The sequence below is a fragment of the Protopterus annectens genome, chromosome 10.part0 (assembly GCF_019279795.1).
Source record: "Protopterus annectens isolate FY-2018-M chromosome 10.part0, PAN1.0, whole genome shotgun sequence".
Taxonomy (NCBI): Eukaryota; Metazoa; Chordata; order Ceratodontiformes; family Protopteridae; genus Protopterus; species Protopterus annectens.
In genome coordinates, this window is record NC_056744.1 from 1,441,397,908 (window position 1) to 1,441,424,074 (window position 26,167).

General features: G+C 42.4%; 1 protein-coding gene across 1 annotated transcript in view; it reads right to left on the bottom strand.

The window, feature by feature from the left end:
* Positions 1-26,167, bottom strand: part of STXBP3 (syntaxin binding protein 3) — a 758,101-nt gene that overhangs the window by 471,594 nt on the left and 260,340 nt on the right. Inside the window, exons 9-10 of the mRNA XM_044086884.1 lie at positions 4,575-4,632; positions 4,256-4,321 (exon numbers count right to left, since the gene is read on the bottom strand). Coding sequence (XP_043942819.1) covers positions 4,256-4,321; positions 4,575-4,632 — 124 coding nt within the window. The remainder of the gene's footprint in view (positions 1-4,255; positions 4,322-4,574; positions 4,633-26,167) is intronic.

Below are 26,167 nucleotides of genomic sequence, written 5' to 3' on the forward strand. Positions count from 1 at the left end.
TCGCCACAGTGGATCACTGTCCGCTCATGATTGGCAGTGGAGTTTTACGGTGTCGAGTTGCCAGCCCGGCGCCCGACCTTCCACAGAAGGCCCACACATGCACGCACTCACACCTAGGGCCAATATAGAGTGTCTAGTCCACCTACAGCATGTCTTTGGGATGTGGGAGGAAACCGGAGCACCCGGAGGAAACCCATGCGACCACAGGGAGAACATGCAGACTCCTCACAGAAGGCACCCCAGCCGAGGATTGAACCGGAGAACCCCTTGCTGTAAGGTGGCAACGCTAACCGCTGCACCACCGTGGCCGCCCAGCTTTGTAGAGGTATTATCAGGTTTATATAGAAAAAAATGAGAGAAGGAAGAAATACAGAATTGGAGACCAATTGCATTAAATACTACAGATTACAAGATTTTTATGAAAATATTAAAAAAGGATGGTAGATAAGGTAGGTAATGTTGTAAAAGAGTACATGTTCGGTATAAAAGATTAAAAACTTCAAGACTTGTTATTAATAATTAGGAAATTAGTAGACAATATAGTAGTTAGAAATATTCAGGCATAAGTAATGGTAAAAGACTTAAGCAAAGCATTTGATTTGATACATCACTCAGTATTATGGGACATATTTGATGCATATGAGTAAGAGGATTAAGAAGGTGTGTATGTCAGCATATTAAGTATAATATAGTGAAGATTATGATAAATTGAGGTTTGAGTGAAGATATAAAGTTAGAGAAGGGAATCAGGCAAGGATGTCCATTGAGTGGTACATTATTTGTATTAGTAATGCATGTAATAATGTAACATCTATGTACCTGAATAAGGAGATGGCTCCTAACAGTTATATTTCTAATGAAGGGATAAAATACTCATATTGTTATAATTATGCAGATATCATTACAACAAAAATAATGAAAACATGATTGCAGTAATAAAACAAATACAATAAATTCTTCAGGTTATTGGGTTCATATTAAATAAAGACAAAAGTTAAGACTTATGTTTTGAGGGAAAGATTGGTGGAGTTGAATTTAATAAGGATAACATTAATATCCTTAGAATAAACTTTGGGAAACAAGAAATTATAAATTCTCTATGGAAAGAAAAAATAAAGGAAATAACAAATGTGTGTGTTTTGGAAGTCTTTTAGGCTTTCCTTTAAAAAGAAAGTATAACTAATAAATTCTGTACTGTTAGCAAAGATTATTTAGCGTCTTTAGTGCTGTGGCGACCCCTAACTGGGAAAAGCCAAAAGAAGAAGTGTTCCTTTAAACTTAGAGAAAATATGTACATAATATTTTCTTTTATTTGGGGATCAAGGCTGAACCCTATGAAAAGAAGGGTGTTATATGTGGAAAAACAAAAGAGGAGGTTTAAGGTTAATAAACCCTATAATGCACGTCATCATCAAGTTTATATACAGTAATGAAGTGTTTAAAAGGACATTGAGGTTTCTGTACTAACAAGAATATTAAGTGTGAAATATAAAACAGAATGGTTGACTTATTTTTAGTTGAAATAAAGAATTATCAAGATAATACTATCTCGTGGAAAATAAATGTGCAAGAAACTGAAAATTATAGAAAAGAATGGTGTGATAAGATTATGGAAAAATATTACAGGATATACCCTTGGAAGAAATTAAACAATGAGAAAAGGAATGCTATTACTGCAAGAATTAAAAGATTTAAAGCACATATGGAAGGTCAGGGATTTTTTATGGAGGTTGTCTATACAAAAAGTACCAGTGAAGATGAACACGCCACATAAAAGTATAAAAGATAGAGTTTATTTTGTGGTGAATTTAAAACTTGTGAACATGTTTTTATACAATATAAAAGAGTAAAAATGTGATGGAAAAAGATAGGTAGGAAATATGGATGAATTTAAAAACATGAACAATTTACATAAGGACATGATTGAATTTGAGTATTATAGAAACAAAAGTAAGAAAGAGGTTGAAAATCTTGATAAAAAATGTTTGCTACATTATGGTTGATCTGTAACAAGAGGATTAAGGAAATCATGTTTAATGAAAAATGGGACATGGCAATGACGGTGAAAAAAATAACGGTTTGGTTGTGGAAACTGGAGTGGGGGTTGTTCTATATGTTGAAGCAAAATGTAAAAGAAGAATGTGATTTGTAAACAATGTGCATACAGATATACAAGTAGAACTATAAATAAATATTGTTTATGTAAATACCTATGGATTATATAAAGAACGAACCCTTACTGTTTTTGATAGGTGCTGTGGCATCTTTTATATCCACTTGAGCTACCACCATCAGATGGGGCCTTGGTTGAACATCTCATCCAATGGATGGTACAACTAAGGAGTGTGGCACCCCCTGTTATCTGCACTGCAGTGTCAGCAATCAATCTGCGTTTCCTACTGTACCACTGACACTGCGCAAATAGTTATTATGCAGGATGTAGACCAAAAAGCCATCTGCAAAACGTGGAGCAAGTAACACAAACTTGTAGGAAAAACCACCTTTAATAACAAAGCAAAGCTTTCGGGCAGAATCCTTCTTCAATACTAATACAATCAAGTCTGCATACTAGAAGCGTATATACAGGTCTAGAAGTTACATGATTAGCAGCCAAGAATCATGTGACAAACAGGTCTTAAAGTGCAAACAACATAATAAAACTTTAAAAAATCAATTAATAATATTACGTAATCTAGTTAAAATTGGTTTTAAACTAACTTTGCTGTTAATTCCTGGATATGAATCAGCAGCTAGTCTTAAAATCCATTCAAATTCCTTAGTCTCAAGGCGATTATTCAGATCTCCACCTCTGGCACTAGGACAATTAAAATCAATAACTCTAAAAAATGGAATATTTAAGTAGCGGGGGTGTGGGGTGCATGGGGTCTTGTCCCCCCCTGCAAAAATAACTTTTTTTTTTAATATTTTTAGTCCATTTGACATATGCACTAACCTTTGCTCTTATTGGTTTTAAATACTGAACACTTGGTGCACTAAAAAGGACTACTCAATACAGACCATATATATTGAAAAATGTGATAACATCTAAGCATACAGAAAAAAAACATAAAAAATATCTCAACACCGAAAACACATTTTACAATATTTTTGCAGGAAGGCAAGCCCCCCCCTGCACACACACACCTCCTTCTAATTATATATACCAAGTCAGAGTTTGCACAGCAGTGGGGAAAGGGCATTTTCTGTCAGTCTTTTCAGGTACACCTATATGCAGGCTTACATCAGTTCATCCAGACCGAATTGTACGTCATTTTAATGATTTTTTTATACATACATTAATTTACATCACTTTTCCAGACCAGATGGTATAATGTAATTTAAATGATATTTTATAAACATTTTTATACTTTTTATCAACATTCACCATGTAGCGGTTTCTTTTAATGGTGATAATTTCAATTTTGTATGTCACACAAACTTGCATGTAATACATTTGCATGGGTAGAGTTAAAATATAAAGACCAACTGAACAGTCTACTTTCTCAAACTCCTTTGCCCGTGAAAAGGTTCCTTCCCTTTCTAGCAGAACAAGGCAATGCCAGTTAACAAACAAGAGGCAGCATGCTATTTAATACTTCATTTCAGCTCTGCTGAATTGAGCACTTGTTTAAATTACTTGTGTCCTATGGTGATGACAGATTATTTTCTTTACACAGTAATACAGTCCAGTCCAGAACATGTGGTCTCTCTGTACTTAGCCATACTGCAATCTTAACAGAAATTACTCAGCTGACAGCTTGTGCCTTCAAAGTGAGAAAAGGGCATGAGATAAGTAACAATACAGTAAGGGAAGGTTCTGCTTCAAAGTGCAACTATTGTTTTCTTTTAAATGGAACTCTAGTAATGCATAGTGACAGGTTATATACATAACTTTCTGTATATGGGGAAAAGAAACACCTTTGTAATGGACTTTTATCATTTTAATTATCTTTTAGATTCCATCTTAATTTTGGATTTCTGCTGTGCAACTAAATGGAAATAAATGCTTCTAGATAAATGTCGGACTATCTTTTCAGAATAAAAAATGCATTTCTAGATCTAATGGTGCTTGCTTCTTTTTCCAAAGGCACTTTTTAGTTATACAAGCCGGATGAAGCATGCAAACATAAAATGGTGTCATCAATATGCAGTATAATATTCCCTATTGTATTTCCCAGAATTTAGCCTTGTAACTTTCAAACAGTATAAAGAAATGTGTTTTTGCAAGGTAACAGTATACTTCAGTTCTGCATACCTTTGTCATCTGTTTACGGAAATCAGGCATCTTCCTCATGAGACTGGACAAGGCATTTATTGTTACCTATGTAACAAATCAGAAACACTTCTGATTATCTTTCAACACTTGTACATCCAAGACTTTCAATATACTCCAATTTTAACTGCTCCCTCAAATGAACTAATGCGTTAATCTATACTTTACTGTATCCATTACTATGGTTTTCATTAACAAAGTTTATACACTGCCTGAATGCAATGCAGAATGACCGGACACTAAGCATTAGTATATACTACATATGCTCATTTACAGATAATGCAACATTAAAATGCCTTACATTTCCATCTCGTTCCTTTCTGCTTGCTGAAAGCTCTTTTATAAGTTTGGGAATTTTCCTGTTAAACAGAAAACAGATGCAACAGTAAGTTAAATTAAGATTTGCTGACACAATATACTTGAGTTATGTGCATCTGCTGACAGCATTCTTCCCACCACATTCTTACTGAAAATAACCACCTTAATATAAACTCTGCACTTCTTGTTTCATTATATGTGTTTTAATAACTGCAAGAAAACATATTGCCATTTGCTGTCATTCTTGCTTATAATCATAATAAGATGCACCATATGTTGAGGTCACAAGTACAGAAGAAAACTACACTGTTCCCTACAGAATGCGTTATTGCTATCAGAATGGTAAAGCTTATTCTCAAGCAGTGAACAGAGCTGTCTGCAGAGTCTTATGGCTGATAGGAAGGAACAAGGAAGCCATTGTGGTCAAAGTACCTTGGCATGGCAGTCCCTGTAGCACGTCATCTGCGTCAATAACTCATGGAAAGAGAGAGATTAATGTGTGTGTGTGTGTGTGTGTGTGTGGGGGGGGTATTCCCAAACTAGAAGATGAATGCTGAAGCTCTGCCTCAGAACCAATCTGAGCAGGAAGGCATAAATCCCTACCTGTTAAATCCTGTTTAATGTCATTTTGTTTGAATCTATCGCTATGCATGCATGTATGGGTCTCACAGCTGATAAGACACACGTTCTGTCCTTACAGCTTTAGTGTGGGAAGTTGTCTTTTCAGTTTTCCCATTTTTGAGGTCATCAAAGACGTATACTACTGTGATTCTGTCCTTGTTAGGATTGCTGTGGTCCAAGAGGATGCCTTTACTTCTGTTAAATATCTTGTGTTCTACCACTGTAAAATATTTTTTTTTAGGATAAATCCTAACAGTCACAGACATGACAACAAGTCTGCACCATCTTGAGTTGTTAGTTTACTGCTTGCTTGTTTGTTTGTTGAACTAGGAAACTGACTTATCATAAGGCACCCATTTCAGCCCCAGCCTGAGGAAGTGGAGGGAGACAGCAACAGCAAGTAAATTAAACTTAAAAAAATACAGGATCAGATAAGACCAGTAAACATGCAATACGACAATGACTAAAGGCAAAAAGCTGCAACACTGTATCCTAAGCAGTGTGAGCAAATTAAATACACAAATGCCCTGTTTTAATTTTACAAAGAATAAAATTCAAATCACCACCATTCATGTATTTATTTTGCATTGTAAACCCAAGACCCAAATTACTTAAAATTCAGGTACCCACAATGGGTTGTGTACAGCTATATCAGGAAGTTGTGATAATTAGATGGGGAGGGTAACAAAAGTAGTAAGCTGTCCTTTTAAGATAGTGCAACAACTCTGTCCTAAATTCACAGCCATTTCCCATGTTCGTCATGTATGAAGGAAAAGCCTTCAAGGTTTTGCCATCTAACACTAAGAAAACATGATCAGAGGTGGCAATAGAGTTGGTTGGCTTGCAAAGAGTATGGGATTGGAGTACAAAGAAACTTTAAGGAACAACTAAGAGTGAGCGGATGTTAAATTTAAGAATTTTACAAGCCTGGCTCCATGGTGCAGACGCATGAATCCATTACTGTGACTCGGGCGAACACGGTTTGATTAGCTGCCCTAACATGGAGGATCCATGCAGGAGGGAGACAGAAGTGAGGGGCCTTGATCCACTCACGTCTTTCGGCTGGGGAGGGGTTAGTAGGTGCTTGAGGAATACTCTGGTGCAGTCTAAGGAAGCTGCCTTCTGTGCTTGAGATGAGGGGGTGACTGTTTGCTGGCAAATCTCTTGTGGAAGTGACATCCCTGTTTGGTTATGCAAGCCAGGCATCCATGGGGGAAATGTAGGACTATGCAAAAATCAAACTACTCCCTCCTAGCTGATCCTCTCCCAATGAAGTGAATGAATGGGCCGACTAGAAGGATGATGGTCAAAAGGCAGTGACGGCAAAGAGCATAAATATAAAATTTTAAGAAATTTACAGATTAAGATTACAAGAAGGTTCAAAATCTTCTTTATGGAAAGTCAGTTGGCTCAAGAGAAGGTTGTACAAAAAGAAACAAACAGTAGATTTTTATCGCACAGAATATCCGGGTCACATAAACTGCTGTTAAAAAGAACAGGATTGAACTGGAATGTCTTATTTTAAACTGGGATGGAAAATGCCTTCCAATGACAATGTATGACTCACTGGTGAAGAATAAGGTAAGTTTCCAGCAGCTGGCAATGGTAGGATTCATTTATTTTTAATACAGCTGGAACAAAAGAGTAGCTTCTATGTAAAAAGCCAAGGTTTTTAACAGAGGAAAACAGTTCTATGGAATTACAGAGGCAAGAAGGAAATATGGTAGTGGGTGCATAGTTTTTCCTTTAGCAGGAAATGCATACCACCCTTCTGGTTCAGTTAAAAATAAGAATTTTTCTTATCAAGCCAACAGCGGAGTTTTTGGTGGCTTATGGTCTGCCAGTGTCTCAAGTGAGGCACAGCAGTTGGCTACTATACGTTACTGGGTTTTATTGTAAGAAGAATGCAGGGGAGTTTAGGTCATTGTCCTGCATTATGAGTCTGGATGTGAATAGTTATGCCCCTATCAGTCACAACATCCAATTCAGCGCTGGATCTGATGGAGTGGTAGACATTAAGACTCTGCATCGTGGGACAGTGGTGCTTTTGCTGTTATGAAACCATGTTTCAATAACTATGCATACATCAATGTTTTAACAGTTAGGAATGTCTAAGGAGTGCAACAATTTCTTTAGGCTTCTAACATTGAGCAGTACTCCTTTTATATGGTTTTGATTGCGGTTGACTGTGGATAATTTGTGAAGACTAAACTTGGCTAAAAAGGCACTGGGGGGGGGGGAGATATATGGAGGCCATGAAGACACAGAAGCCTTAGCAAAACAGCCATGGTTGTCAACCATCTCATCCCAGGCTGGTATATATTGGATTGCCCTAGAATCACACCTTTAGTAAAGCCAATCATTAAAGTCGATAAATCTTTGTATTACGGCATCATTCTTGGCAATGATAGGATACTACTCACTACTAGTTTTACTTCTTTTCCAGACACAAATTCTGAGATCTTCACCATGCCCTCTTCATATGATCCACGGAGATTCCTCTCAAGTGATTGGGTCTCATGTGAGCAATGATCAGGTCATAAATGAAGGGACTTGAGAGCTTCAGTGATATTCCATATCCTGACACCTGAGAGACAACTTACAATAACCCTGTCTTTGCTCTAATGGTGAGTAGAGCATCTGACTGTCTAAACTAGGACTTTACCTATAACCAGATGATCTAGCTTGGTCTTGCTGCCGTGAGGTCTTCTGCATGTTAGGTATGTGATCCCTGAAGTGTCTATATTTCCTATAGTGACAAAGCATAAGCTATCAACATTGGGTTGCATGCATGAGGTACATTTAAGAGGTTAGGCCACCTAGTTTTCAGAGTCCCAAGAGGCTTTGATAAGGACTTTATAACAGCATCAGCACAGGAAAGTTGAGTTTGTAATCTGTGGATGCTGTAGAGGTGTAGGTGGGGGTAAGACAGTGTTAAGACCACCGCATGTAGCTAGCTAAGAGAGGGATGGCTCCAGTTAAGTATTTACACCTGTTCCCGATGATGAACTCCTCCTAAACCCAGAGGACTTTTATCAGTGAGCATGAGGCAGTTCATACACTGTCATAGTATTCCATGAGCTATAAGTTAGGAAACAGAATTGGGGAGGGGGGGGTTGTGTGTTTACTCCCCATGCTGACCACTGTTAGATTTAAAGTAACTGAGGATCTAAACAGGAGCTATGGAACTTAGTTGTTCAGGTTTTATGTTCAACATAAACCCATGCTATTCAGTACAACTGGTACTCAGGCTGGGCAGATCAGTGAAGTTAATGGGAAGTTCACACATCTCAGCACAAGCGGTTTAGACAACACAGAAATCGATAAGTAACTCACTGATGTTGTAATAAAGTATCCTTCCTGTAATACGAGGGACAATTTTACTTGCTTGTGCTACCTGTTAAGGAAATATCACTACTGTGCTGCACATGAAATCTAACTGAAGAAAAAAAAAAACATTGAAAACTAGGTGAATCTGAAGCTCAAGTGCTCTACGCCACCCAGGACCTCCAGCAATGTGTCTACCTTTACTTTACATCAAATTATAATGGATTGTAAGATGAATTCCACCCACGCAAGCTTGGTCAAGCAGATTCACTTAGGCAGTGATTTACATGAGCAAAACAGAACATCTGAAGTGCAACCAATAATATCACGTAAGGCAGTATTAGCTGAAAATGACTAAACTGATCCACACACAAGACATACAGGTAGTGCAAAAATAACTCAAAACACCTAAAACATTATGGCAAAGTTAAACCATTTAAGCATTACTTCAAATGATGAATACAACTTGGTAACGAACCATGGCAGGATCAAGATCTGAGAACTAGCAGGCACTTTCACATGTATCGTGACATCATGGCATACTCCAAAGGAAGAAAAACACATACTTCCTAATGTGAAACCCTCACAGAAAAACAACAGAAGGATATTTCCAGTCATATTACCATCAAGGAAGGTACTGATCATCATACTACAAAATTCTCTCTGAACTGTTAACATAGATACAGCGTTTGGTAGCGTTTGGTAGCTGCATTAAAGTACAATACTGCCAGCATGTTGGCTAGCTTATGCAATGCTGTAGGTCTCATAAATGCCACTTTAATGGCATTTTTTTCTACATCATAGGGCAATCTTAGCTTCTTCAAGGATCTGTGGATTAACACATGCTACTGCTTATTCTGATACAAAGCTGACAGTATTACAGTTTTTTTAACTTCTAAATGGAGACAGTTATAGGCCAAGATGAATTAATATAGTAAGAATGCATTAATCATTTATCTATAAGACAGCCTTCTTTGCTGGGTCTCTGACTGGGCTCATTCTACTTTCCATTTTTTATTTTATTTTTTTTTACTTTGAAGTTTATTTTTTACTTTGAAATTTCTACATAGAGGGCTTGCATGTGGTGACATCATATGCCATACCGCATTAAGGAAAATTTGATGTCTAAAGTGTTCGCAAGCAATATACAAGTACTTGCTTGGGTAATTTACAAAGTCCTAAAGCACTGTGCACAGAAAAGCCATTCAAACAAAGGCATTTGGGACTTACTGAAAAAGGTCCCCTCAAACATCAAACACAGGAAGAAGGTGTCTGCCACATCTAAAACTGGGGACCATCCTTAATGGGTCTACAACTGAGCTGACCTCAAAGCATCAAATCCACTAGCATGAAAACAGAAGACTGCAAAATAAGGAAAAGCATAGAAATTTCAAGGTTAAAAAAAAAACAAGCCCAACTCTAAGTCTGTCAAGACATGAACCGGTAACCAAGCAGTCAGAGATGACCATGATGGAGATATTCCTGAAGTCAGCAAAAGAAGCAGTCATGCATTTAATGGAATGGCCTTTGACTGCAGCATTTCCCAATGGGAGTTGAGCTACCTGAAGGCAACATGGAATGCAAACTGGAAATCCACATAAAAATACTAGCTTATTGATGGGTTGGTCATTCTCCCCTGACAGGAAGGGGGGGGCACAAAATAAAAGTTATGTCCTTACCATAACGTTCCATGTGGAGTGTTCATCTCGCCTTTGTTCTTACACCTGGGTTCGGAGCCGATCCTCGGCTCCGTGTCGGCCGCTTGACAAAGCTCTGCATCGAGAAGAAGCTCGAGACCAACCTAACTCCCACAATCCCCCTCTGCCTTTACCTCAGATCTAGTTTGCAAGCAAACCAGCAGAGAAGAGAAGAGAGCATAACACTTTCATACCAACAACAAACACGTAATTACATAGTACAACAACTGTTCCAGGCAGAAGCCGGAGAACAAACCAGACACCTAAATTGGACGTTCTTCCTGAGGGAGGGTGGGAATGTAAGAACAAAGGCGAGATGAACACTCCACATGGAACGTTATGGTAAGGACATAACTTCTATATGTGAGAGTGTTCAATCTCGCTTGTTCTTACACCTGGGTAGCGTCCCTAGCTCCTTGTTCCTGAGGAACTCAAGGGAGAACGTTCCTGAGCACAGTGGAACCAAAGGTTGCCCTGTCCCTAGAAATCCTATCCACTTTGTAATGAGAAATGAAGGTATGTGGTTTAGACCAAGTAGCAGCCGCACAAATAGTGTCTAACGGTAGGCGAGCTGCATGAGCCAGGGATGTAGATACTGATCTTGTAGAGTGGCCTTTGGGCTTGACAGGTAAAGTTTGCTCAGAGGCAGTGTAGACAAAGACAATACAGTCAGTAAGCCATTTAGACAAGGTTCGCTTTTGACCGCCATACCCTTCTTGTTGTCTGAGAAGGCTACAAAGAGCTGGTCTGTTTTCCTGTGATCCTTTGTTCTGTCCAAGTAAAATCTGAGTTGTCTATGAACGTCTAACTTGTGTAACATATATTCCAATTTATTGGAGTGATTCTTGAAAAATGTGGGCAATTCAATGGACTGATTAATATTATTAACGGAGCAGACTTTGGGAAGAAAGGATGGATTAGTGCAAAGAGAAACTCTGTCAGGGTGAAAAATCAAATAAGGATGTTGAACTGAAAGAGCCTGAAGCTCAGATACCCGCCTGGCGATGTGATAGCCACCAGAAAAGGGTCTTCCATGACAAAAACTTCAAAGGACAGGAAGAGGCTGGTTCAAAAGGTGGTAGCATCAGCTGAGACAAAAGAAGGTTCAAGTTCCAAGGTGAAGTAGGAGTTCTAACTGGAGGTCTAATGTGGAAGGATCCTTTTAGAAACGCCTTACAAAGCCTGTGAGCCATAATAGGTGCCCCACTTTCTCCCACATGAAAGTTTGATATGGCAGCTAATTGCACTCTCAAAGTGGCAGGAGAAGCCCCTTGGTGGAACAATTCGTCAAAACTCCAAGACCTTATTCAGAGGAGCTACTAAGGGATCCAGTTGTTGTGTAGTTGCCCAATGTACAAAACGCTTCCATTTACTGGTGTAAGTCCTCGTAGTGGATGCTTTATGAGAAGCCACTAGGATATTTTGAACTGCAGGGGATAGAAGATCAGACCTGGCTAAGAAGGCGGAGCAGCCAAGCTGCTAGTTTGAGGGAGAGAAGCGACGGGTGGAGAGCCCCTGACGAATGGGTCAGTAGATCCGGCTCTGGGTCCAGGATCCAGGGTTCCCGCATTTGGTGTTCTAGAAGAAAGGGAAACCATATTTGACGAGGCCGGAATGGGGCAATGAGGATAATTGTCCTTTGCAGGTTGCTGGCTTTCTGCAGAAATTTCGAAATCAGGGGAACAGGAGGAAAAGCGTACAGGAGACCCGGGGGCCAATCGTGAACCAGAGCGTCCCTTGGGACTTCCCCTGGAGGGGGTAATAGGGCAAAATAGCTCCTGCATTTGGCGTTCATTGGAGACGCAAACAGATCGTAGGAAGGCTGGCCCCACTTGCGAAAAATCTCCTTCGCAACTGACTGTTTGAGGGACCACTCGTGAGGTAACAGGATGGCTCTGCTCAACCTGTCCGCTATGACGTTGGATAACCCCAGGATGTGCGTTGCTATTAGAAAGCGACCCGTGGACTCCGCCCATTGCCAGATTCTCATGGCCTCTCTGCATAGTTGATAAGACTTGGTTCCCCCTTGCTTGTTTATGTACCAGACTACAGACCTTGCTTGTTTATGTACCAGACTACAGACATGTTGTCCGTCTGGACTGCAATTGTCCCTAGAGGAAGAAGGGGAGCAAAGTGTTGCAACGCTAGGAACACTGCCCTCAACTCCAGAACATTGATATGCAGACTGTATTCCAAATTGGTCCATTCGCCTTGGACTGTCTGTCCCTGAAAGATGCCCCCCCACCCTATCAGGGAAGCGTCCGTGGTCAATGTTGCTGTTGGAGTGGGTAGCACAAAGGGTCTTTCGTTGGATAGATTGCAAGTTCGAAGCCACCAAGCCAGGTGCGACTTGCATATGTTTGTGATGTAGATCTCGTGTGTCAGGGGTAGCTTTTGGAACGACCACTGTGCAAACAGAAGCCATTGAAGAACCCTCATATGCAGTCTTCCCAAGGGTATGGCAATGAGAGAAGCTGCCATGAGGCCCAAAACCTTCAGAACCAGTTTCGCTGGGGACTTTCTGGAAGAGAGAAGAAGAGATATATGATTTTGCAGGGATGCTATCCTTTCTGGGGGAAGCCTTAGAATTAAGCACTGAGTATCCAATTCTGCTCCTATGAATGAGATATGCTGTGATGGCTGTAGTAAGGACTTTTTGAAATTTACGGAAATTCCGAGATGAACACAAAGCTGTAGTGTGTAATCCCTGGCCTGAATCAGTCGGCTGGTGGTGGCAGAAAGGAGCCAGTCGTCCAGATACGGAAACACCTGGAATCCGAGGCGCCTCAAGTGAGACGCTACCACTGCCATACATTTGGTGAAGACCCTGCGGGCTGAGGTCAGACCAAAGGGCAGGGCTCGAAACTGAAAGTGACTGGCTCCCAGCCGGAAGCGCAAGTGATCCCTGGACGCCCTGGCCATTTTGATGTGGTAGTATGCGTCCTTTAGATCTATTGAGCACATCCAGTGGTCCTTCTTTAAGAATGGAAGGATCGATTGAAGCGTGACCATTCGGAACATTTCTTTCTTGCTAAAGGGACTGAGTTTGCTCAGGTCCAGAATTGCCGTCCAGTCCCCTGTTTTCTTTGGAACTAAAAGAACCTTGAGTAAGTTCGAATCCTCTTTGGTCCGCTGGGACTGGTTGGATGACTCTTTTTCTAGCAGCTTTGAAATTTCTGTAGCTGCAGGGCCTGCAGATGGGCGGCACATCTGGAAGTCTTTTCTGTGGAATTGGGGCAATAGAAAGGGAATTTTGTAGCCTCTGGTAACAACGCTTTTACCCAATTGTCTGATGTTAGATTTTGCCAGGCCTGTGGGTACAAAGCTAAGCAACCCCGACTGCCTCCAGAGCAGGACAGTCGGGCCTCCTCTCAGGAGTGCTGAAAAGGTTTCCGGGAGTGTATCCCTGTCACCTTGGTTTTGCGGACCCCTCTGCCGCCAGGGCGTCTTCCACCTCTACCCCTCCTCTGCCTCTGGAGGGTATCACCCTGTGCCTGGAAAAGAACCCTGGGGTTTTCGAACCACATCTTTCCACCTCATTGCCCCTTGGGGTACGGTCTGGATGGGGTGGAAAACGGACTCGACAGCAGACAGAGTCTTTCCCTCTTGCTCACACCGGGTAAGGGTCTCCTTTACTTTAGGGCTAAAGAGAGTGGCACCATCAAATGGGGCGTTAGTAAAGGAAGACTTGAAGGCTTCCGCAAATGAACATAAGCGCATCCAGGACTGCCTACGAAGAGCAATCGCTGAAGCTGCTGCCCTACTCGATCCTTCGGCTGCGTATGAGATCAGCCTCATGGATGAGTTAACAAGAGAAGTAAGGGTGTTGAGATGTGCTGTAACCTTCTCCGAGACAGCAGCATCTGTAGTACCCTGGAGGGTATCTCTCAACTCTTTGACTAGATCCCTCTGTAGTCGTGTAAAGTGGGTCAAATAGTTCAGGGATCGCATAGAAAAAGCCGCTGAACTAAAAATGCGCTTCCCATATCTGTCCATAGTCCTAGAATCTCTATTAGGCGGATGGACAGATGAGGAAGATTCCGACATCTCTTTTTTCGTGGCTGCTGCCACCACGATAGCGTCCACTGGCACTCCCTTTGTCAGATACGCCTTATCTTGGGGGGCAGTAATAAATTTGTTAGGCTTCCTAGGGACTGGCTCCACCGTGTCAGGTGTCTCCCATGCCCTTCGAGCAATCAGCTCCATTAACTCATCGAAGGGCGGAGTGACCCAGGAGGAGGAAGGGCGAGCACCGAATGCCTTCAGCAAGACTGACTCATCCTCAGAAGGGGGAAGGGATTGCCAATCACCTCTCTGTTTTAGGATCTCCAGGATGTCAGAAAAGGAGACATCCTCCGAGGGTGACTTTGGGGACCCTTCTGACTCATCTAAGTCAGTGTCCGATGTCAATGATTCTTGTGGAGAATCTAAGTGTCTCCTCTTACACAATCTTTTCCTCGGAACTTCCTCGGGGGGGGGGCATCCAAAGAAGCCTCCGAGGAAGAGGGGGCACCCTCTAGGGGTGGCTGAGACACTGGTGCTCGACGCTTGGACGTAGCCGTGGGTGCAGAGGAGGATAACGGCCCTTTATGGGAAGGAGAAGCTGTATCTGCTGAAGTGGTTGTCTGAACAGACAACACCTTACACATGAGTTCGAAGCCCCGGTCCCGAGTCGAGGTATCCCCGGTTCCGAAGAAGTCGGAGGAATCCCCGAGACAGGTACCGAAGGCATCGAACCCGAGGACGGAGCAGAGTCGATCCGAGCCGAGGCCCCGAGAGGGAGCGTCGGAACCGAAACATCGGTCCGACTCTCAGTCCCGGAACCCAGGATGGATCTTCGCCCGAGACTCCAGTACTGGATCCGACGGAGTCGAGGTGAACGGTACCGACCGAGAAAGGGACGGCTCTGGAACCGAGGGCTCCGCAATCAGCAGGTCAGCCTCTCCCGGCTCCGAAGACTGAATAGGCCTCGGAGGAAGAACAGGTGGAGATAAGGGAAGGCCTTCGAGTCTCGACACCAGCTGGGAGGAGACAGAGATGAGCTTGGACAAGGCCGTATTCTCCATCAATTTCTGCACCACGCGGTCCACATCGGTGTCGGAGAGGGGCCTGGAAGAACGCGTCGAAGGAATCGAAGACGGAGCCGACCTCAAAAGCGCAGGAGGAGTGAGCTCCGTCACCGGTTCCAAGACTCAAGGCTCGGTAACTGACAACAGTTCAACACTCGGCCCCGAAGTCTGTGGAACCGGTGATCAAACTTTGAATGAAGAGCTCGGAGCCGATGACTTGGGCTCCAACGTCTTCGATTCCTTCGAGGATTTAGATGCCTGGTCTGATGTATCCAGAGCCTCTTGAAAAGTAGGTTTTAGAAGACCCCTATCCATAAGTTTCCTGCGCCTATCTGTCATGACCCTTCCACTGAATGAATGACAGATAGAGCAGTCTTCCTGCAGATGGAGAGGGCCAAGACAGTAGACGCAGGAACTATGATTGTCTGTGACAGACATCTTCTGTCCACATTGGCAACGTTTAAAGCCAGACTTAGCTTTTTCTGACATGGTAATAAATCCAGAAAACAGTGTACAATCCTGTAATTAAAGTCAAATCCAGAGAATAAGTCAAATCCTGTAACTTAAGTCACATCCAGTAGTCAAATCCAGTTAAGGGTGGGGTAGGCCCCGAGGGACTCAAAAGTATATAAAGTATATAAAACTTATATACGGACCCGAGAAACCCTCGATACACTACTCACACATACAAACACTCACTCAATCTGAATTATTTAAATACAAAAAACTAATGAAAGAATTATAAGAAATAATCAATCTTAGCTTTCAGCTGGTCCGAGCTCAACAAAATGATGCGATCTTTGCAGCGGCAAACTAGATCTGAGGTAAAGGCAGAGGGGGATTGTGGGAGTTAGGTTGGTCTCGAGCTTCTTCTCGATGCAGAGCTTTGTCAAGCGGCCGACACGGAGCCGAGGATCGGCTCCGAACCCAGGTGTAAGAACAAACGGCGAGATTGAACACTCTCACATCAGCTATTACACAACCTGAGCAAGGGGTACAAATCTAGAGTATGAAGGGGCCTTAAATTCCTGTGCACCAATTTAACTTATTGATGCATATTCCTGCAAAAAACAAGTATTTTTGGCTACTCATGAAAATTCTGAATTTATGCATTTATTTATCATTTAGTAACCGGATAAGTACACTGGTCTAAAGACCTTTTCTGGCATGACCTAGGCCATTTGACAAAGTACACCTTGAACTGTGAAGCTTAGGTAACGCACGACATGAATTACACATTCAGGAGTTAAATTCACAAATAATTTAAATACGACTGCAAAATATGTTTGTTAAATAGTGCAGTAAGTGTATATGGATAAGTGGGGAGGTCACAGAGAAATTTGGATGTGCTATACTTAATACAGACGAAAAGTTACAGACATAAGCAGCTACATACAATTAAAATGTTATGAGAGATTTAATAACTGGTTGTATACATTGATAATCAGGAAAACAACTTACAGCATTATGATAACATTTTCCTTGTAGGGAATACTGTATATCCAAGTCATCACTAAACAATCAAGAACTTCATATCTATTTATACAGTTAAATAAGTTGCGACACAGTGGTTAAAATGAAAAAGTTCATATTAGCATAGCTGATGCATATTATAGTGAAGCAGGTTGGAAGGGTGACTTAATGGTTAAGGTGTCTGCCTTACAAACACAAGGTGCAGGGTTCGAGTCTCAAAAGGGATAATTGGCTAGGCTTACAACGACTCACAAGGGCAGTTAGCCTAGTACTAACCTATGAAATTTTGACATGACAATTTCAACATTCCTTAGAAGCTATTACTTTTAAAAACGCAGGACTGTGCTTTCGTTTTATATTCACCGTACAGTATATATTCTGGTCCCCTACTCATGCTTTTCAAAAGTCTGTAATTTATTAACATTAATAACCAAAAGAACAGCAGCACAACCATGACGTTTATCAGGATTATAAAGTTAGAAAGTAGAAATATTAAATGGAATGTGAAACATCAGCAATGTACAACCTGTTTGTAAATGAGAGATGGTTGACATGTCATATAAATGGACAAGAATGTCACATTTTTTTTAAAGTTAGAACAGTCTCTATTATTTGGTTTTGTTTCTTCAGTGAGCGACTCCAAATCTTGAGAAAGCAACAGTGCTACTTTCACTGGATAACTGGTCTTCCTTTAGTTACACACCTTCCTACACTACAGTTTCGCACATTCCCATGAATTCTCACTCTCTCTCCACAAAACCTTTCTATCTCAATCTTCAGTCTATTTTCTTCAGACTGTGACACTTCTGGTCACTCATCTTTGTGTACTTTTGAATTAAATGTTTTTATCTTGTATACATTTCTGTAGTTTTTATATGCAGCTTATTATATTCCCCATAAATGCCAAAAAGACTGGATTCAGCTGCTTGACCAACTATGTCAGAATCATGCTGTTGGCTTCTTTTATTTTGAACAATGAAAATACTTTTCATGTTGACATACTGTGCAGTTCTCCTGCATGGTGCATTGGTTGATTTTGGCACCGATTGTTGATGCAAACATTTTATAACTATACGTCCAAAATCATAACTGACTGCTCTATCTTGTCTTAATCTCATGCTTCAGTGAGCGTTGATCATTAAACAAAACAGTGCAACACACAAAGTGCCTATTCACAACATAATTTGAGATGAAGAGCTAATCAGTGGCCATACTGTTCTATTACCACTATAATACAAATCCTAACATTTGGGCTAGAAACTTTACAGCTTAAGTAGGAGTCTTTGTTAAACGGACATACATCTAAGGATGTGCATCAATTTAACTTATAGATGTACACTCCTGCAAAAAAAAAAAAAAAAAACTTCTGGATACTTATGAAAAGTCAATATCCTCCGCCAACTTCTATTATAGAAGCCCATGCAGCCATTTTTACTATGAAATTCTGATCTCTAATAATTTTCAGTTCCATATTTTTAATCTGTAAACATCCTTTTTCACATCTCTTATTGAAGACCTGTTTTTTCACTTTATAGTCAGATTTCTTTGTCCCTATTAACACTCAAGACAGCAATGCCTTTGCCTTTTTAGAACATGTTGACACCAACTCAACAAAAACATTTTATACCAAGATTAAATTATCTTTTGAGTACAAGACTTAACATACTACTCATGTCATTTTGTACTGAAGAAACTCATTAGCAAAATATATGCTCCAAAGAACCAATGTTGGAAAAACACATCTCCAACATATGCCTCTTGTCTACAGGAAACTTGTTTTTTCCAAGTCTTGCAGGGGTGTTGAAATAGTTGTGTGAACATCTGCATGCAAAAATTCCAAATGTTCTCAAATTTAATTGCTTACCAAGAATTAAGACATTTTCCTCCACTGATTATCCACACTATTTAACCGTTCAATTCATGCTATTTTACCTTTACAGTGTACTGCTTTGTTCTTGCTTTTGGAGTCCTACATTGCTTCACATCTGTACATCTGACAGAATTCTGCAATTTCTATCATAGCAGTGTGATGTTTCTTCCATTTTCTTTTAAGTTATGCTAACTTTCAGGTCATCAGTGACACGTCTGAAGTAAGTGGTCTGCTTTTCAAACTTCTGCCCATCCACAGTCAAGCTGGCAAGAAATTAAGGCCCTACAGTGCAGCATTTTAATGTTCCAAAATTAAAACATTAGGACGCTTATAGTTTTACAAAGGACTATCAAAAGACTCTTCACTGTTTGGAACAGTTCTCACCAGTTGTTCACTGGATTTAGGATATTGTGGACTGGATATTACATACCTGAAGACCCACTCACTCAGAAATCTTCTAAATTCCCTGACTTACTGTGACCTACTCAAATATGAGAACATTGGATATCACCCATTCAAGAATACAGACTATAATGCGCTAATCACACTTGAACTTGTCAACTTAATTACTTCAGGGAACTTAGAATTTATTATTCTACATACATAAAATAAACAACTTCTAAGAAATAAGCAAACCAGTGCCCACTTGATACTATGAAGGATCTCAGACTGGGTATCTAGCATCTTTTCTTTAGGACTGCTGTTATGATAAAGCACTGCAGATGGTACAAGCTCTGTACTAGCTTCCAAGTTGAGATTCTTGGCCTAAACATCATATCTCCTGCTTATTTGTCCTTTATTATTCCCATGATTAATGTATCCTCTCTAAAAGAAGTTATGTACCTACCATAACGTTCCATGTTAGTTGTCTTCATCTCACCTTCTTTCTCGCTGATTGTGATTGTAGCCGATCCTCGGCTCCGACTCGGCCATCTTCTATAGCTCGAGAGCTGTTTACTGGCTTGAGGCTACCCCTTATCCCATGATGCCTAGCAATAGCTACCCAGATCTCATTTGAAATAGATAACCCAGACATAGCCAGAGAATAAACCTGTCCAAACAAATAGGTTGAGTATGCCTGTCATACTCTCTAAGTCAGTAGAGGAAACAAACCAGAGAACATTCAGCCAGTGAAACCAGAACTCCTCTCGGTCCAATAAGACAGGGGGACGGGTGGGTGTGGCGCAAGAAAGAAGGCGAGATGAAGACAACTAACATGGAACGTTATGGTAGATACATAACTTCTTTATGTTAAGTTATCTATCTTGCCTTCATTCTTGCTGGTTGGGACAGCATCCCTAGCACCTACAATCCTGGGCAGCTCATTGGAACAGATTCTTCAGAACAGTGGAACCAAAGTCAGCTCTGCTCCTGGAGACCATATCTAGCTTGTAATGAGAAATAAAGGTATGAGGATTTGCACACGTAGCAGCTGCACAGATAGAATCCATGGGCAACCTAGACTGGAAGGCTACAGAGGTGGCCAAGGCCCTACTAGAATGACCTTTCGGTTTAATAGGCAACTCTTTGTTCCTTAATTGATAAATGAAAGCAATAGTGTGTGACAACCACCTAGATAAGGTCACCTTGGAAACTGGGAGACCTTGTTTACCTAGAGCATAGGAAAGGAACAGTTGGTCCGACTTCCTTATTTCCTTAGTCCTGTGCAGGTAAAAACACAATAGTCTATGAACGTCCAGTTGGTGTAATTTGTACTCTGCCTTGTTGGTGTGGTTGGGGAAAAACACAGGAAGGTCTATAGATTGGTTTAAATTATTTTCTGAGCAGATATTTGGAAGAAACGAAGGATTAGCCCTCAGAGCAACCCTGTCCTTATGAAAAACCAAGTATGGAGGACGAACACATAGTGCCTGAAGTTCAGAGACGCGTCTGGCTGAAGTAATAGCTACCAGAAAGAGTGTCTTCCAAGATAGAAACTTAATGGAGCAGGATGCTGCTGGTTCAAAGGGGGGCAGAGTTAAGGAAGTTGGTACCAAATTAAGGTCCCAAGGAGGAGGGGGATCTCTCACTAGAGGTCTAAGGAGAGTAGTCCCTCTCAAAAAAGCTTTACAGAGCTTATGAGACATAATGTTTGAATTTGACAAACCAACATGAAAGTTAGAAATGGCCGCTAATTGAACTCTGACTGCAGCAGAAGCGGACCCGGAATGAAAAAGTTGTGCTAAGAGTTCCGTACTTTCGTGGACTGGGGCTGAAAAGGGATCTATGGTCCTAGCCTCTGCCCAACAAGAAAAACGTTTCCATTTACTAGCAAAAGTTTTTCTGGTTGTGGACTTGTGAGAGGAGACAATAATGTCACGCACAGCTGGGGAAATGCTGGGAAGCCCGGCTAAGGTTGGAAGTGGAGCAACCAAGCTGTGAGCTGGAGTGTTTGGAGAAATTGATGCAACCCGCCTGACTAATGAATAAGTAGGTCTCGAATCGGATCCAGAGCCCAGGGCTGATCGAGAAGGTAATGATGCAGGAACAGGAACCATATCTTTCGAGGCCAGTAGGGGGCAATGAGGATCATTTTGCAACCCAAGAATATTGCTTTTTGTATGAGTTTTGGAATCGGGGGAAACGGAGGAAAGGCATAAAGAAGTCCCTGAGGCCAATCGTGGACTAGAGCGTCTCTGGATGAGTGACCTGGATGCGGAAGAAGAAAGAAGTAGCTGCTGCATTTGCTGTTGAAGGGGGTGGAAAAAAGATTGCAGCAAGGCTGTCCCCATTTGCGGAAGATAAGATCCGCAACTTCCTGATTCAGAGACCACTCGTGAGGCATAAGGACAGCTCTGCTGAGCCTGTCCGCTATGATGTTGGACCTCCCAGGGATGTGCGTCGCAATCAGAAAATGTTGGGAGGAAATCGCCCACTGCCACAGTCCGAGTGCTTCTCGACACAGGGGGTATTACCTGGTTCCGCCCTGCTTGTTGATGTACCACACCACTGACATGTTGTCTGTTTGGAATGCAATGGTCCCAGAAGGAAGAGTCTCCTGAAGGGCTTGCAACGTTAGGAGCACGGCTCTCATTTCTAGGACGTTTATGTGCAGATGGTACTCGTGAGGCTGCCAAGTACCTTGGACTGTCCTGCCCTGATAATGCCCCCCAACCTATCAGGGAGGCGTCTGTGGTCACTGTGGCTAACGGAGGGGGCTGAATGAAGGGTCTGCCCTGAGTCACTAGTGGGGAGACCATCCACCAGGAAAGGAGCCTTTTGCATTCTTCTGTAATCATGATCGTGTGAGACATGGGTAGCTGTTGGAAAGACCACTGTGTGAACAGAAGCCACTGAAGGATCCTCATGTGAAAGCGGGCCAGTGGGATTAGAAGAATGGCTGCTGCCATGGAACCCAGAGTTTGGAGGACAAACCGGACTTGGATTTTTTTGCTCTGCATCAGAATTTGTACTTGCTGATGAATTGTAGACACCCTTTTTGGCGGTAGCCTTGCGGACATGTTCCTTGTGTCTAAGTCTGCACCTATGTAGGTGATAGATTGACAGGGCAACAAGGCAGATTTTTCGAAGTTTATTGTAATGCCTAACTGGAAGCAGACTGTGATTGTGTAGTCCCTGCTTGAAGAAGTTGATGTCTGGTAGTAGCAGTGAGGAGCCAGTCGTCTAGATATGGAAACACCTGGAATCCTTGACGTCTCAGGTCAGCCGTGACCACTGCCATACATTTGAACACCCTGGGGGCTGTGGTGAGACCAAAGGGCAGAGCTCTGAACTGGTAATGACTGGCTCCCAGCCGGAAGTGAAGAAATCTCCTGGAGCGCCTGTCCAACTTGATATGGTAGTACGCGTCCTGAAGATCTATCGAGCACATCCAATTGTCCTGACCCAGAAAGGGTAGAATGGACTGTAGCGTGACCATCCGAAACTTTGTTCTTTGTACAGACCTGTTTAGTCTGCTGAGATCCAGAATCGGCCTCCAGTCCCCTGTCTGTTTTGGTACCAAAAAGAACCTTGAGTCAGTTCTGGATCCATGCTGGTCTGCCGGGACTTCCTGGATGACCCTTTTTTCTAGCAGTTTTCAAACTTCTATGACTGCTTGGTCCTTCAGATTGGGTGGAACATCTGTAAGGGATTTTCTTGACAGTAAGGGGGGGTTGACAGAAGGGAATTTTGTAACCTCCGGATATAATGAACCATACCCATCTGTCTTGTGTTAAATCTTGCCAGGCTTTTGGGTACAGTGAAAGTCTTCCCCCAACTGCCTCCAGAGGTGAGCAGCCCGGGCATCCCTTCAGGGATGCTGAAAGGGCTCAGAGAAAGATTCTCTGTTACCCTGGTTCTACGAACCCCCTCTGCCACAAGGGCGGCGTCTGTTATTGTTTCCTCCTCTGCCTCTGGAGGAAAAATTGCTGTGTGTGTCAGGCAAGACTCCCTGGGATTTTCTGAACCACATTTTGCCACTCTTCTGACCTTTGGAGTACGGTCGAGAAGGAGTGGAAAAACAGACTCCCATGGCAGAGAGAGTCTTGCCTTCTTGCTCACACCTAGTCAAAGTATCTTTCACCTGTGGTCCAAAAAGAAAGGAACCATCAAAGGAGGTGTTGGTGAATAATGCTCGAAAGGGTTCTGCAAAATTACACAGCCGCATCCATGCATGCCTCCTAAGGGCCACACCCGTACCTGCGGCTCTACTCGCACCATCGGCTGCATAGGAAATGAGCCTCATGGAGGAGTTAACTACAGAATTAAGCGTCGCCAGCTGGGAAGCTACTTTAGCTTGAGCCCCCTCAGATGATGGATCTTGAAGGGTATCCCCGTGCTCTTTAAGGAGATCCCTCTGAAGCTGGGTAAAGTGACATAAGTAGTTCAGTGACCTCATAGAAAAGGTCACTGAAGCGAACATTCATTTCCCGTATCTGTCCACGGTCCTAGACTCCTCGTTAGGAGGATGGACAGACGAAGAGGTCTCTGCTAACTCTTTTTTGGTGGCTGCTGCTACCACCATGGCATCAACAGGAACACCTTTGGTAAGGAGCTGCTTATCTTGGGGTGCTGTGATGAATTTGCCAGGTCTCCTCGGAGTTGGTTCCACTGTATTTGGAGCTGACCAAGCCTTTCGAGCCACCACTGCCATAACTGGATCGAAAGGCGGAGAAACCCAGGAGGTAGAAGGTCAGGAACCGGACGCATCCAGAAATACAGACTCATCCTCGGTAGGGGCTAGGGGATTTCAGTTCCCCCTCTGCTTGAGCATTTCTAGGATGTCCAAGAAGGAAACATCTTCAGAGGGGGATCTCTGGGACGCTTCCGATTCATCTACGTCTGTATCAGAAGTGACAGACTCAGGGGAGTCAATGTGCTTCCTCTTGCACTTCTTACGAGCGGGCTCCTCCGAATGATCAGGGGAGGCCTTGGAAGAAGAGGAAACACCCAATGGGATGCCCTGGAGCGCCGGTTCCCTACGCTTGGGGTCTGGAGGAGGAGCAGAGGTTGGCACAGGCACTACAGGGGACGGAGCTGATGGGGCCGATAGTGGAGCTGACTCAATGGCCAGCACACTCCTCATGACATCGAAGGCATCCCTGCTACGATGCAGAGAAAGCTCCGGTTCCGAGGAAATCGGAATCTTTCTCTGCACCGAGGCCGATGTAGGAGCCGAGCTCACCTGCGCCGAAGCTCCGAGAGGGAGAACGGGGTCAGACAAGGTTCCAATGCCACTCGCCCCCTCGGAGCCGATGAGGGAGCCCTGGCGCCCAGATCCCTTGACGGACTGCACCACCGAGGGGATCGGAGCCAATGACGGAACCGAAGGAGATAGAGTTATCGGAGCCAACGGTTCCACTACTCAAACCCCAACGAACTCCGGCTCCAAACTCATTGGAGTCAGAGGAGGAACATCAATGGAAGTGGACGTAGCAGACACCATTTGAGGAGGGCTGGACAACATCTTGGCAAGTGCCTGCGACTTCAGCAACCTACGGACCACTCTCTCCACATCGTGATCCGACAGCCTAGAGGATCGAGAGGAGTGAGAGGACCTGTGACTGCGCTCGCTCTGAAGCAAGGTAGACTGAGGAGCCAAATGTACAGATTCCAATGAAGGGGACCTCAGCCTCCTGTGGCTCCAAAGTTTCTGATGGAGCCGATGGGGAGATAAGACTTATCGGTGCCTGCCGGTACCGAAGTAGAAGGTATAGTCTGAACTGAGGATGGCTCCGAACTTGGAGCCGACGACTCGGTAGATTTAGGGGATTTCACAGGCTGAGAGGCCTTGGCTGGTGAATCCTGGGGCTTTAAAAGACCCCTATGAATAAGCTTATTCTTACGCTTCTGCAGGACTCTTGGACTAAATGCATGGCAGATAGAACAAGAGTCCTGCAGATCCACAGCGCCTAAACAATAGACGTCTGACAGAATGAGTCACACTTCTTGAATCCAGACACTTTGGATTCCTTTGACATCCTGAAAGCAGGAAACAACAAATACAACAGCTACCAAAGCAAAATACAGTCTACACAAAAAACACACTGTACTACAAGACTATAGCTAAAAGATTTTTTTTTTTTTTTTTTTTTTAATAGGAAAGCCTCTAACTTAAACAGCTAACCTATGAAAGAAAGGCAGAAGGAAAGCTTCTAACCTAAACGGCTAGCCTGACAATAAGAGGATGGAGGGGGAGGGGTGGGGGAGGACACTCTAAGTTAAATGACTTCTACAAGAAAGGAAGGGATACTACAACTAAATACTAGCTATCACAAAAACAAGACTAAACGCTAACAATAAAACACTGAAAAAATATATTTCTAGAGTAATAAAGTTATACAAAAAAACTTTATATGAGCCTGAGCCAGAAAAACGACACCTCGCAGATGAAGCGGCAAATGAGATCTGGGTAGCTATGGCTAGGCATCATGGGATAAGGGGTAGCCTTGATCCAACAGCTCTCGAGCTATAGAAGATGGCCGAGCCGAAGATCGGCTCCGATCCCAACCAACAAGAACGAAGGCGAGATAGACAACTTATTCGTTTTCTCAAATGAACGGGAAAAATTTTGTTAGCTTTAAACATCAAGACTGGGATACAAATTATTTTCTTCCTTGAAAGAAAACAAAGACTAGGTTTTTCTCTTTTTAATACTTTTGTTCAAACCCCTTTAACTAAAATTTATACCAGTGGCTGTATTTCCAATACATTATCAGTACATTTCTGAAATTAATTTACTTCTTCTGTCACTGGTAACTTTGGTACTCCCAAAGTGAATCCTTCTAACAAACTATGCTTCTCTGGATCATCTGGCCAACACATTTGCTATATGTAATTACTTTCCTGGTCTATATTTAATTTTCAGACAATACTTCTGTATTCTTGGTTGTATTTTATACAAGAACTTTTTGAACATGCTTTGAAAAATTCCCCAAAATATCCCACAAAAGGACAAAACATAGGTAAACTGTATTTTGTAACATCTAAACAAGTGCATACAAGAGTCTATACCCACCCATCCTAAACATACTGGTGTATTAAGAAATGAAGCTCTCTGGTAGAAAAAAAAAAAAAC